The 13,742-nt window shown below is 43.0% G+C and overlaps 1 protein-coding gene across 1 annotated transcript in view; it reads right to left on the bottom strand.

Moving 5' to 3' along the window:
- Positions 1–8,184: 8,184 nt before the first annotated feature.
- Positions 8,185–13,742, bottom strand: part of cacna1ha (calcium channel, voltage-dependent, T type, alpha 1H subunit a) — a 128,781-nt gene continuing 123,223 nt past the window's right edge. The window contains exon 38 of the mRNA XM_039611146.1: positions 8,185–13,684. Coding sequence (XP_039467080.1) covers positions 12,299–13,684 — 1,386 coding nt within the window. The 3' untranslated portion in view covers positions 8,185–12,298. The remainder of the gene's footprint in view (positions 13,685–13,742) is intronic.

The raw sequence follows: 13,742 nt of genomic DNA, 5'->3' as shown, positions 1-13,742 counted from the left end.
TTTTTGCTCTGTGTTGCGTCGTACCTCCTTATGTGTACAGTGTTCTTTTCCTAGTTTTCAAGTTAAGGATTTTAGTTTGTTTTTGTGCTTATGTTTTGGTTATTTTTCCCAGCAATAAAGCTGCCACCTTGAGTTCACCTTTTTTGTCTGAGTCCTGCATTTGGGTCCACCTCCTGCCTGACACAGCCTCACATGACCTTGAAGCTTTTTTTAGGAAAGGGAAATAAGGAGCAAAGTTTGAATTATGCCAGATTTTTCAACAACAGCACTGTAAATCTGTAGAAACAGGTCTGATGAGGAGACGAATCCAAAGTTGAAAATTTTAGTTTAAATCTTTTTAATTATGCAAGGCTGCAGACGCAAACAATGAGCGTCTGCAGCCATCTGTAAAACACGGTGGAGGCTCTGTCACGTTTTGGGTCTGCATTTCAGTCAGTGGTGCTGTCCAAATTAAAATTACGAACACAGAAAAGTAGGTTCAGATTTTATTTTCAACTATTCCTGAAGACTATTTAAAGAAAGCTCACCTAATACAGTTCAGGCTGTGCTGAAGAAAAAAAATGTTGTCATATCAAACATTAATGTTTGAGCTTATTAGAACTGTACAAACTCTGTTTTTGCCTCATTCTTCCCAGTTTCCTAGCACAATGAGGTGTAGCTCAAGACTTTTGTGCAGCATTATATATCCAGTATACCGATAAGAATGAATGAAATACATAAACGCTGACCGTGTAATGATGAACAGGAACCAGACCACAGGAAAATATTACTCACCCCTAGGCAGACTGAGTGTAATCAACGAGGTGTTTTAACATTTATAAAATACTGGACCCTCGCAAATGAAAAAAAGACATAATCATTCAATCATGATCATGATGAAACAATTGCAGTGACCATAACCATGATTTCCCAGAGGAGCATTAAGCCAAGTGTTCTTCTGGTAAGTGGCTTCTTGCTTCTCTGTCTTTTAATGTTTAATGTTACTCTGAAATTGATCATGTGGGTCTGAGGGAATTCACTATATCTGAATCTTGGCAGCGAGCTGGGATTAAATATAGATAGGTCCATATATTCTTGGATGCAACTTTCATTTTAAGTTTTGTACCAAAGTGTATTCAAGTCACAGTTATTTTAATATGGGACTAGAGGGAAGACTTTCACTTTTTCATTTAAGGCACTGAACAAAATATATTACATTAGCCTTTGAAGAATTACAACTATTTTTGTACACAGTCATGTATTTTAAAATAATGTGATAAATAATGAAAAGCCCAGCCTTTAAAACCCAGTGCATTGGTGTGATGCTTGATGCATGGTGCTGAGTCACCAGTGTTTCGGAGAATGGGACCAAAGACAGAAACAGCCACATAAATTTTGAAAAAATGTTACTTTTTGCTCAGATTCTGAAAAGTTCTCTGGATCGGACAGCACAAAAGGACAATGACCCAAATTGGACTGAAAGCAGGGTTATTGTTCTTACCTGGGTGAGCGGCTCACCAGGACTCAAACCCAACGGGGCTGAAGACCCAAAGACATCTTCAGGAAAAGCCCTGGAAAAGAGTAGCTAAGTGGGAATTACAGTCTTTTGGGATAGGATGTTAAAGTCAGGTCTCAGGATGGCCACTGCCTGCAAAGTATTCTTGACAAATTGATATCTTGTTTATGTTTATATATCCAGTTTCCTTCGAATACTGAGGCTGGAAATTTCCCTGCTGTTCATAATATTCATCTTTCAACTATAAATTAAATATATTTTGATAAATGGTCAAATGAAATGTCTGATTTGAAGTATCAGCAAAGACTTGTTGGACTAGAAATGATCTTCCTCAGAGCGGCACAGTGAATTGGTGATTAAGGTTATTTATTAGATGATTATCATGCCTTCTAATTAAAAGCACAAGGGTCTTATAGAAATGTTCAATTGAGACTATTGTTGTGCTCAATTCAGTTTTATCTATAAAGCGCCAATTCACAACAATAGTCATCTCAAGGCACTTTACATTGTAGGGTAAAGAAAGACCCTCCAATAATAGAAAGACGCCCCAGCAATCAGAAAGAAGAGACACGGGACAAAGGACACACAATAGAGCAGGAGTCTAATTGATTTAATTGCTAATGATTAAATACAATAGTGGTGCGTAATGAGGGAAAAGGAGAAGGAAGAAGGAGGTCCTTTTTGATCAGGTGGAGAGCAGCTAAAAACAAATAAATACATAAAATAAATAGCAGTCATGGCCAAGGAGTACAAAACTTAAGAGTAGCAGATAACATTTATTTCAATAAAAAAACTAAAACCAAAACCAAGCTAAAAGTCCCACACATATATAAAATGTATGACAGGTGCAACAGTCTTGAAATAGATGTTCTAACACCAACCATCACAGAAATCCCTCGTTTTCATTGGTTGTATCTCACTGAGAAAGGCCTTACTGCATGCAACTCCTCCGCCATATCCAACACCAGTTCTGCAGACACTTCCAGGGCCAATCTCCTTGGCATCTGTCTGGCTCTGCTGAAGCTCTGCGGTCTTCATGCTTGTGCCACTTCTGGGCATGCTCTGCAACTCCTCTGCTGACTGCCTGTGCTCTGTGACTCCTGTTGACTTACCTCTCATTTTTTATACAGTGTGCTTCGATTATGACATGGGCAGTAAGTTAAAAAAAAACTTAAAATAAAATGATTTAAAATATATACAGACATGGATAAACCATACTATAAAACCAAACCAATAAAAGACAGAATAAAACATTAAAACTGCTTCTACTCAGTAACAGGTGTATAAACACAGAGAGTGAAAAGAGATCAGTGAACAAGAAATGCTCATGTGTATCATGTGTGCTGTCTCCAATGTGACATACATTGTATTGCCAAAAAGCATTCGCTCATCAGCCTTCACACACATATGAACTTGAGTCACATCCCGTTCTTAATCCATAGGGTTAATATGATGTTGGCCCACCCTTTGCAGCTATAACAGCTTCAACTCTTCTGGGAAGACTTTCTATAAGTTTTAGGAGTGTTTATGGGAATCTTTGAGCATTCTTCCAGAATCACATTCGTGAGATCAGACACTGATGTTGGATGAGAAAGCCTGGTTCGCAGTCAACGCTCTACCTCACCGCAAACTGTGTTCTATCAGGTTGAGATCAAGACTCTGGGCAGGCCAGTCAAGTTCTTCCACAGCAAACCCACTCATCCATGTATTTATGGAACTTGCTTTGTGCACTGGTGTTTACATAAAGTTTCACTGGAACTAAGGAGCCAAGCCTCGACAGACAGCCCCACACTATAATCCCCACTCCACCAAACTTTACACTTGGCACAATGCAGTGTAAATTCAAAGCATCGGATGCAGTTTTGTAAAGCACGCCACCACAGGTGCCATTCCCCTGGCAATAGCCAAATCCAGACTTGTCCATCAGATTGCCAGACAATGAAGCATGATTTGTAGCTCCAGAGAACATGTCTCTAGAGTCCAGTGGTGGCGTGCTTTACAAAACTGCATCCGATGCTTTGAATTGAGCTTGATGATGTAAAGCTTGGATGCAGCTGCTCGGCCATAGAAACCCATTCCATGAAGCTCTCTACACACTGGTCTTCAGCTAATCTGAAGGCCACATGAAGTTTGTCAGTATGTAACAATTGACTCAGAAAGTGCGTTCTGTGCTTCAGTGTATGCTGACCTTGCTTTGTAATTTTACGTGACCACTTTGTGGCTGAGGTACCGTCATCTCCAATCGCTTCCACTTTGTGTAATACCACTAATAGCTGACCGTGGAATATTTAGTAGTGAAGAAATTTAATGACTGGACCTATGACAGTACCACGCTGAAGCTCACCAATCTCCTGAGAGCGACCCATCCTTTAATAAATGTTTGTAAAAGCAGTCTGAACACATAGGTGCTTGATTTTATACACCTGGGGCCACAGAAGTGATTGGAACACCTGAATTCAGTTATTTGGATGGGTAAGTGAATACTTTTGGCAATATATTGTATTACTGAAGTTGTTATTCCTTCGTTACACCACAGAAGGGTGTAAAAGGGTCCCCTAAAACGAGCAGGTCTAGTAGGGGTAAACAGGCCAGCCCACTCACTGTAATGCAGTCCACCTAGCAAAAGTCTAGAGACTGTGTAGAAACGTGTATATCTGCATGTAAGCAGGTACAAAACAGTTAAAAACTTGACCCTGGCATATAGCGTATTTATTGGTAGCTGTGTTTATTTGCCATGGAGCTAAGTGTCTGCAGCTAAAGCTAGCATGTAGAGACCTCATGGTACTTTGCACATGTACCTCACTGTAATCACAGTGATATCTGTGTGTGTGTGTGTGTGTGTGTGTGTGTGTGTGTGTGTGTGTGTGTGTGTAAACATATATTACCCTCATTCAACCCACCCGCAACACCCACCAGCAAAATCAGCAAGTTTCTTACTGCAACTGGATTTAAACCCAGCTGATCTAACTGCTTCCCCGGATGCCACATTTCTTTTGTGCATATATTACTCGTGTCTCAACAGACAGAAGTTGTCATCTCACCACCTGACAAATCTGCTTCACACCGAAAATAAGCAGGTGCTGAAGGAGGGAACTTTTTTGAAGAGTGGTACGACCAAGCCTCTTTTGCTGAACAACCAAATGTAGATATCCAATTAAAAGCAGATAGCGGATGTTTCATGGCACTGTGAAGATAGAAACCTGGCTGGCTGACAGCAGACTAGTGCCAGGTGACTGACTTGTGTGCAGGGACATATGGAGACAGATGCGAGTGTATCTGCAAGGCTGCCTTTTAAAACATGCTTCAAAGAGACCATAAGCCAGAAGGAGAGATGCGTCTTTAAATGGTCGCAGGCAAAGGGAGCCTTTGAATGCAGCTTAAACTGGCTAATTTCAATCGCGGAGATGCAGAGCTGCATCCAGACCCAGAATCTGTCTGTTAACACATCAAAAGGCAGAGCCGGCTGAAACGAACAAAAAAAGCCCAGAGTTGATTTTATTACAAACAGGCAATAAATTAAAATTGAGTCTTTCAGAGCTACATAAAGGTTTACATAAATAATCAAAATAAATATAACTGGCACTCTAAAAGACACGCTGTTAGCAGGCGCTGCTGTTTGCGTCTTGGAAGGCGGGGCGGGAGGCTTTTGATTTTCTTTTTTTTTGTGAATCTGTCATCCTGACCTTTACTTCTTACAAAAACATGTTACACACAAACACACGCACACACGTAAAGACACATAGACACACTGTAATATGTGCACACGCTCTTGCAGCTTTAGAGGTTCTCTTCACATTTTCCCACTGACAGCTCATGTTCAGCAGCACCATCTAGTGGTGTCTCGAAGGTTTACAAAGGGAAAATGTTGCAGCAAAACTATGTGAGAGGAATGGGTAACTATATTAGGCTGCCAAATCTCTTCAGAATCAGAGCATTTGAACTCAAAGACAAACTGTTGACAGATTGGATACATTTTGCTGCAGTTTTTGGTCTCGGTAATGCTCTCTTAGTCAAGAAACACTCCTTTAATATTTTTACCAAAAGCAAAGGAGGGCAAATAGTGTCCAAAATAATCAACATCAGTTCAACAATTTAAGTTGAACATTTAATCTGCAAGTATTTGATCAACTCCTTGCCATTTGCGTCGGCTCTCTTCAAGCGCTTCCAAAAACTTCCAGGACGCTTGATGTCAAATGAATGTGGGAGAAAGTGCATTAAGGTCAGCACTCCTTGGTCACATTTAAATGAGATCTTGCAAATTTTTGAGGTGAGTTTGGGCTCATTAGTCTGCAGCATTATGCACAAAGACCAGCATGTCTTGGAAGAATGGATTGCTGTTTCCCCTTTGATCAGATTGCAGTGTTTCGGGTGCAGATGTCCAACTCCACAGACGGAGAAGCAGACTTTACTATTCTGACCATGTCTCGTTGTAGCCCTGATAGATTGTCTGCACACTATCATTTGTTCTTCTGTTTGTCTCCTAATAAGGACAGCTGCAAACCCTCTGCTACTGCCATGCATCATAAACTAGGATTCACTGGTACTTATGGACTTGTTAAGTCAGAAGAAGACCGATCCCTGAAGGCCCCATCTTGTAACTCACAGGATTCAAATAATCCGATGCCAGGGTCCCGAGACACCCCCACAGGTCTTGTGGCCGTGCTCCGGAGGATGAGAGCTGCACTGCCAACAAATTATTAGGGAGGCGGTTTTAATGTTTTGGTTCATCCTTGTATGAAGAGGCTCGGATTCCTCATTTGACAATCAAACAGTGCCATCTAGTGGTTGTGATACTTCGTTACAGAGCATCATGGACGGTAGAGCTTAAAATATGTCACTCAAGTTAAGTAAGGTTTTAATCACAGTCTGTGAAACAGTAATAGATTGAACTTTCTGCACAGCAACCACACTGTGGTGTGTAACAACAGGATCAATATGTGTTTATTAAAAGATTTGCCTCTGCTGGCTGCCAGTGCTCAAGTAGAGGTCCAGTTTCTTCCTGCAGAGCAGAGGGAAAAATAATAAAGGAGTGTGTCCATAAAAGAATTATTGACTATTAAAAGAACCTATAAAAGAGCAACAACGGAAAAAAAGCATGCATTGTCTTGAAACACTGTTTCATCGGTGTTAGCCTGGCAGCGTAAATTTGTAAATTTGTAAATTTGCACATTTGCACAGGATTTGTTAAAGCAATAATAAGATGGAATAGCTTGTTTTTACACCAGTAGTCACTGGGTTAAAATTTTTGACCAAATAAGAATTTATTTATTTGGTTTTTCACCTTTATAATTATGTTCTGAAGCTACTCTTTACACAAAAAAAGAATGCAAGTTGTCAGAAATCACAGAAAGGAAGGTTTTGCTGTGTGGAGCGAGTGGCTCAGCAGATCTCAGGAACAACATGTGTTGTGTTTTGCCACTGGTGGATTTTGTCTTGCTGAACATCACTATGTCACAGTCTTCACAAATGTGACCTTAATACTTAATATTTCCCTTCAAGATTCTTTAATTCTATATCTGACACAACAGTTACCCTGTACAGTAGTGTGCAAAAGTCTTGAGCTATCCATATTTTTTAAATTAGTTTGCTAGGAAAATGGAAAATAGGGTTTATTGCAATTTATTGAAAAATGTGCAAACACATCAAAATCAATATTTGGTATGACCACCTATATTCATCAGCACAGCCTGAACTGTTTTAGGCAGCTTTCTTGTCATTTCTTTAAGTAGTCATCAGGAATAGTTCTCCAGGCTTCTTGAAGGGCATTCAAAAATCTTCTTTGGGTGTTGGCTACATTTTGTTCTGTCCTTTGGCTCTGGGGAGGCCAACCCATGACTGATGGTGTTCATTGCGTGTTTTCTCTCCAGCTTAGCTTATATTGTGTGTGTGTGTGAGGGGGGGGGGATAACTGTCATGGTAAAAGAATTAAGCTGTTGCCAATCAAATGCTTTCAAGAGCCCCCGCGGTGTTTTACAGATGGCTCTCTCCCTACCTCCTCTGTATGACCAAAAATTTCATTTTGGATTCATCTGACATCACCGTTGCCTTTGATTTGCTGTCCAGTTCGTATGCAGTTAGGCACAACTCAGCCTCTTCTCCCTGTTACCTTTCTTTAAGAAAGATAAATTAAAAAAGAAAATTCCTCAGAAAAATGGTCAGGTACAGGGACTGGACTTAAAATGAGTGGAAAAACAGCCAATGTCCAAAGAAAAACTTTGCAAGATCTCCAGAAAGCCATTGAATTATAGTAGTCAAGACCACTTAAAAGAAAGAAAGAAAAAACATCTGTCTGCCTTGCAAGTCTGGCTCCTTATGATATGAGGGGAAGCTCAAGATAATTTCACAATACTGTATATTATCCATCCATCCATCCATCCATCCAGAGATTAGATGAGAAATACTTTCTTTATCCCATATTATAGTAATATCTGGTAGATACCTCTCAGCTAAATAGATGTACTGTATTGTAGAGGCTGATAGCTTCTTTTATGAAAGACTTCTTGAACCTTATCCACTTCAGAGTGCATCCCAGCTGTTATTGGGAGAAAAGCCTAAGAAAAATGCCACCTTAAAAAAGTAGCTGGCATGTTTTTGTTATTTGTATTATTTTAGGTTAAAGCTTTAATCTTTTCAAGTCTCCACACACACACACACACGCACACGCTGATAAATGTAACATGAGCTAAAACTTGTGTCTGGATTATTTATTGGTCCGGCTCTCATACCCACACACAGTAGGAATTATTTATTAAAGGGCAAAAAAGCACAATGAACAGAAGAAAAAAACCCAAACAAAAAACTGTCAGGAATTTTTAAAAAATGCAGTTTTTTAATTGACAGGAAAACATCCTTCAGGACAATGGTTGGTCATCGCACATTAATTATCAACGATACAACAGAGTCCAACTGCGTGTCGAGCCTTTAAACACCATCCCTGTCCCCTCCCCTTTTCCCCCTTGGTTTGAGGAGTAATGGCGAGGGGGGCGGGGCTTATTATTGCAGACACATTGACTCTCCTTTGACAGACAGTACACATGCACCTCCTCCCCTTCTTGTAAGGCTTGAGGGGGGGTTCGGGGTGGGGGTGCTTGGGTCAGTCGCTGAAGGGTTGTAAGGGAAGGAAGGAAGGAAAGAAGGAAGGAAAGAGAAAACAAGGCTTCTGATTCATCAAAGTCAAGTTCTATCACAGTTTGAACCTTCTGCTGCTCTCTAGTTTCAGCCGTGTGAGGAGCGAGATCGCCTTCACCGGACCAGCTCGATATCAGTCAAGAAAATGAACCACTACGCTGATCAGTCCTTTACAGAGCATCAGGGCTGAGGCTACTCCTACATAAAATATACATCAGATAAATATTTTCACCATCACCAGTGTTCTACTATGTTTAGATTACCTGGAGGAAAAGTGGAAAAAAAAGTTCATGTCAACATTAAATAATGTTGGTTCTTAAGAAAACAGAACCAACCAGGTTTCCATTTCTCTATATAAAACTGTATAAAGAGGAGCTCTGTTCTCACACTGTAAATAACCACCCAGTACTGCATTGGACAATAAAGAATAGGGTCGTCTAATCAGTATTTTATCAGATACCAATTATTAAGAGCCCAGTGCAATTAGGTAGTCGATCTACAAATGGAAACATCTGAAAATGCAAATATCAAAATCTCTAAAACATCCAGATGATTCTTTCCCAAAAGTTCTTTTTTTCTTCTTCTGCATCTTCTTTTTAAACCAAAACATGCAATAGTCAAAACTGTTTCCTCAAAAACAGGATTTAAATACTCAGATCCAAAGATCTGTAAAATCGTAAGAACAATTATGCAGTCACTCTACCGAACCGTGTCGATTAATACGGCGATACCGTTTAGATCGGGGGTTTAGCCTACACCGAGTCGGATCGGAGTGAGACTGAGAAGAGGGTTTTCTTCGGCGAACCTAAAACCTCCCGTTGCTGACGGTGTTGTGCAGGAAGAGGACAGGAAACGAGACGAAGCAGCGTGTTCAAGCACACAAAAATGATTTTTTTTTTTAAAAAGGATTTGAAGCAGGGGAATGGCTAACTGTGGCCGTGTGCGACGTCATTCAGTGAGCTTTATGCTCCTGTGTGTCAGAGCTCAACGAGGACTGGCACCAAAAGACCTATAGGAGCTTTACATTCTGCCTTTGCAAGATGGGAACGTTTAGTCAGGGATTGTTGGTGTGTGTGTGTGTCCGTTCCACCTGATTACACAGTTGCCAACTGTAGCTTTAAGGAGACCCTGTGTTCAACGGTGTCTAAAAGGTGTTTAACACCAAACCTGTCTGTCTACACGTGCTGCTCAGTAAAAGGGAAAGCCAATGAGAATGTAGGAGATTTATTAACTGATTTCATTCCTGGGACTGTGTTTACAAAAGTTTCTGCAAACTTTCAAAGTAATTTACGCATCTGATGAATGTAAAAAAGAAATAATCACCTCTTTTTGAATTATTTAGTACCCTTTGAAACAGACTGGGGGCAAGTTTGGAGCAAATGTCTGATCAGCTGTTTCACAAATCTATCATAAATACTTTAGAGTTGATTTGTTTGGTTGATTTTTTTTCCTTTTCATCTGCAGAAACACGAAGAACAGATCTTTACGTGTTTACAGATACGACATGGGAGCACTTTGGTTTTCACTCAGATTACTGAGGATTTGTGCATGTTGTGCGCTGACCCCCCCTCAAGAAATAAAAATAAAATAAAGACGCCCTCCAAGCCAACTGCCTTGGAAAAGGGAATCTGTACCAACGAAGCTTACAGGCATGCTTCAAGTGTGTGTGTGTGTGTGTGTGTGTGTGTGTGCCAAACCACACCGTGCACAAAACAGAATCAATTACGTATTGTGCTCTGCCAGGACAGAAGGAAGAAAACGTTCAGGCCCTGGATGGAGCTCCTGGACGCGGGGCCCACATGTGGCAAACCGGTGCGTCAGTAAACCGATGTGACTGAAGTTGCGAGGTGCCAGTCAGTGAGGACAGAAACAAAAGCGGAATGATAAATGGCTTGTCGAGTCCTCGGCAGAGGTGCGGATCTCTCTTCTGCTTACAGTAACCCCATCAGTGGGTGGGCCTGAGCTTTTGGAGAGATCTACAGTACCTAACATCGCTTCCAGCCACACCCACACCAGCACAGCCACACTCAGGGCACGAGTACTTATAGAAGCATGAACACTAGACAGAGAGAGAGAGAGCTATTCTCAATCGTCATATAAAAAAATGGGTTTATAGCATGTATTAGCAGTTCTACAGTATGAATACAAGAATGTGGCTGTTTTTATGTAATGTGGATGATAACTATATTTTCCACAAGTATATATTATTATTGCACTCTGGCTACACATATTTAGTAAGTTAGTTAGTTTGGTTGTCTTTAGATGTACAGAAACAAAGGTGTCGAAGCTGATCCAGCTTGAAAACAGCAGTAGAGGAGAGGCTCAGTGAAGCCATGATTCATTTCATTTGAATGAATCAAAACAAATAAAAAATCTAATTTGTTCCCTGCCCTGAAATTTCTGGATTTTAAACTCCCCGCAGGGATGTGGCCCATTTAATAACGGCCAAATTTGAATGTGGAGCTAGGGCGCGTGAACTAATTAGCACATCTTCGTCAAATATATACCCGCACTGCTCTTTGTGTAAATGCTTCGCATCACTGAGCCCATACTCTTAAGACTGATACCTATTTAGACACCGGATACATAGAAATCTGAGACAAAGCTACAGAAACACATCACACACACACAAACACACACTCCCCCCCCCCTCGTTCTCTTCGATCTCTTTTTCAAAATAGAAAAATAAAACCCGCTCTCCTTGGACCTCAGCTGGCAGGCTGAGAGGAGAGGGGCGCTCTCCTTCACGGCTTCCCTCGCTCTTTGAAAAGAGACATACATTCACAAGAGGACGACGGAGGAGAACAAACAAAACGAGCAAAGTTGAAATTCAAATTTTGTGTGCAAAAAACATTTTTAGATCTCTATAAAAATATGTGCATATGGATAGAGCTATTTTTACCTCACCAAATACAGTATTTTCCTTTATTTACACTGCACAGATACACAGAGAAACACACGCACTACAGCTCTGCCCTGCTCCTCCTCTCTGTCGTTTACAGGCGTAGGAACTACATGGCCGACTTCCACGACAACAGATTTGACAGTAATCGCACGTAAGAGAACTCAGACGCTCGCACACGCACGCACGCACACATACAGAGTTCTGCTCTGATCAATGTGATCCGAGGAGCAGAGGAGGGGCAAGCAGAACTTCTGTAGAAAACCTGAAGTTGCATATCCCACAATTCCCCCCCTAACGCTCGCATTTCACAAACCTCTTCCCATTAAAAGGTCAGAGGTTGTCAGCCAGACGCTGCTTCCTGATTGGCTCGCGCGGGTGAGGACAGTGTGTGAAAAAAAAAACTTTGGCTACGGAGTTAGGTGGCTTTAGTCCTGGTGTGTTATCTGTATTAGTCCCCGACACACCGTTTACAGTGAGCACTGTTTGCCTGGTACAGCCTCCAGCTGTGGATCTGCTGTCCTTCAAGCTGGGTTTAAAGAAAAACAAATGGATCCATTGTCTCTTATTCAAGTCTGTACCAGCTTCTCTCTGGAAAGAGTAATCAACGTCTGTTCATTATTCATCTTAACAAAAAAACAACTGAAAAGAAACACCTCTCCCAGTAAACTTCTACCTCTTATTCCCATCTCTGCTGAGGTTAGCCGAGGCGCCGCTGCTCCAGCCTCAGAGATTTGAAACCAGATTCACCTCCAGAATCAAACGACTGATGTTTATTGGGCGGTCCTCCGATTCTTTGCACTGAATCCTGCACCGCTTCCCAGCCTGCCGTCGAAAGGGGAAGAGCAGGTGGCCGTGTCGGTGTCTGATATGCCAGCTGATAGGCCGCTCATGTATCTGGACTGCGGTTGGTCGAAGGTGAACTGAGGGAGGGGGATGTGCCCCGCAGCAGGGGAGACAGGGTGTGTCTGTGAGAAAGGCATAGCGCTTGGGACGAGAGGGGCGTGAGGCTGGATAAAGACGTTTGGGCTGATGGGGATGTGTGGGTGTGTAGGTGTGGAGGCGTGGGGCGGGGTGTGTGTCTGAGTGCGCGTTGGGGTAGACGGTCGCGAGTGAGCCAGCGCCCGAGTGGGCGAGTTTGCTCGCATAGGAACATGGACAGGCGTTAGCGATCTGTGCATTGGAGACTGCGTGTTTGCGTCTGATGACGCGTCTTGGGCGTTTGTATTTGATTGCATGTGTGGCGTCAAGTCGTAGGATGGTGTCCTGCGTCTCAGCATCGTGCTGCAATCAGATAATTTGGGGGGCGAGGCGGTTTGAGCGTGCTCCCTCTCTGAGGGTGGGTGAATGGATATACATGGAGGACTCATCTTCTTCTTTCTGTGGTTGCTCCTGACAGACTGCACTCTCACAGGACCGCCTTTCTCCAGCCGGTAGGCCTCCTCTGTGAAGTGTTCATTAGAGCTGGTTGTTCCAGCCCGCGGGAGGCAGACCTCGATAGAGTGACGCCGCTGGTCATCGGCGTATCCGGCATTCAGTGATGGCGGCTTGTCCAGGAAGCCCTGGTTGTCGATGCTGAAGCCTTTCCTGTAGTCCCGGTCCTTCAGTCCGGCTCCAAGCAGGCTCAGTGCGCTCCTCGATGAGGACGGTGGCAGCGGAGGAGGAGAGGAGGTGGAGGAGTAGGAGTCGAGGGCGGACGGCAAGGTGTACGGGGAGAGGGAGTGGCTGCGGCCCACTTTAACCTGGCTCTCCGTCCCACCTCCCTCCCCGTCCCACCACCTGTGGCGGGCAGAGCTGGTGATGTGATACACCTCCTCGTCGGCCGGGTCACAGAGGGAGATGGCGGAGGGCGGCCTTGGTCTCCGGAGGCTGGCAGGCCTCAAGGGGGCACGGGGTGAGGGAGGTGGAGGGAGAAGCAGTGAGGGGGAGGACGGCGGCGGAGGAAGAGAAGACGGGGAAGACAGCAGAGGAGGAAGAGGAGAAGGACGATAATGAGGGAAGGCAGAGGGGGAGGAGGGAGGAGGAGGCAGGGGTGATGACGAGGAGGAGGATGAATGAGGAGGTAGCTGTGAAGGGGACAGGGGGGGCAGATGGACTGAGCTGGGCCTCTCCTGTTGCTCAAAACCCTGAGACTCCACAGAATCAACTTTAAGCGCCACCTGCAACAGAAAAGCAGAATGCATGAGTATAAGAAGCTGCTGACTAAGAAGTGTGTGT

Source organism: Oreochromis aureus, linkage group 4, assembly GCF_013358895.1.
Source record: "Oreochromis aureus strain Israel breed Guangdong linkage group 4, ZZ_aureus, whole genome shotgun sequence".
NCBI classification, from domain to species: domain Eukaryota; kingdom Metazoa; phylum Chordata; class Actinopteri; order Cichliformes; family Cichlidae; genus Oreochromis; species Oreochromis aureus.
Note: the sequence above shows the minus strand (reverse complement) of the source record. Positions and strands in the feature narration are given on the sequence as shown.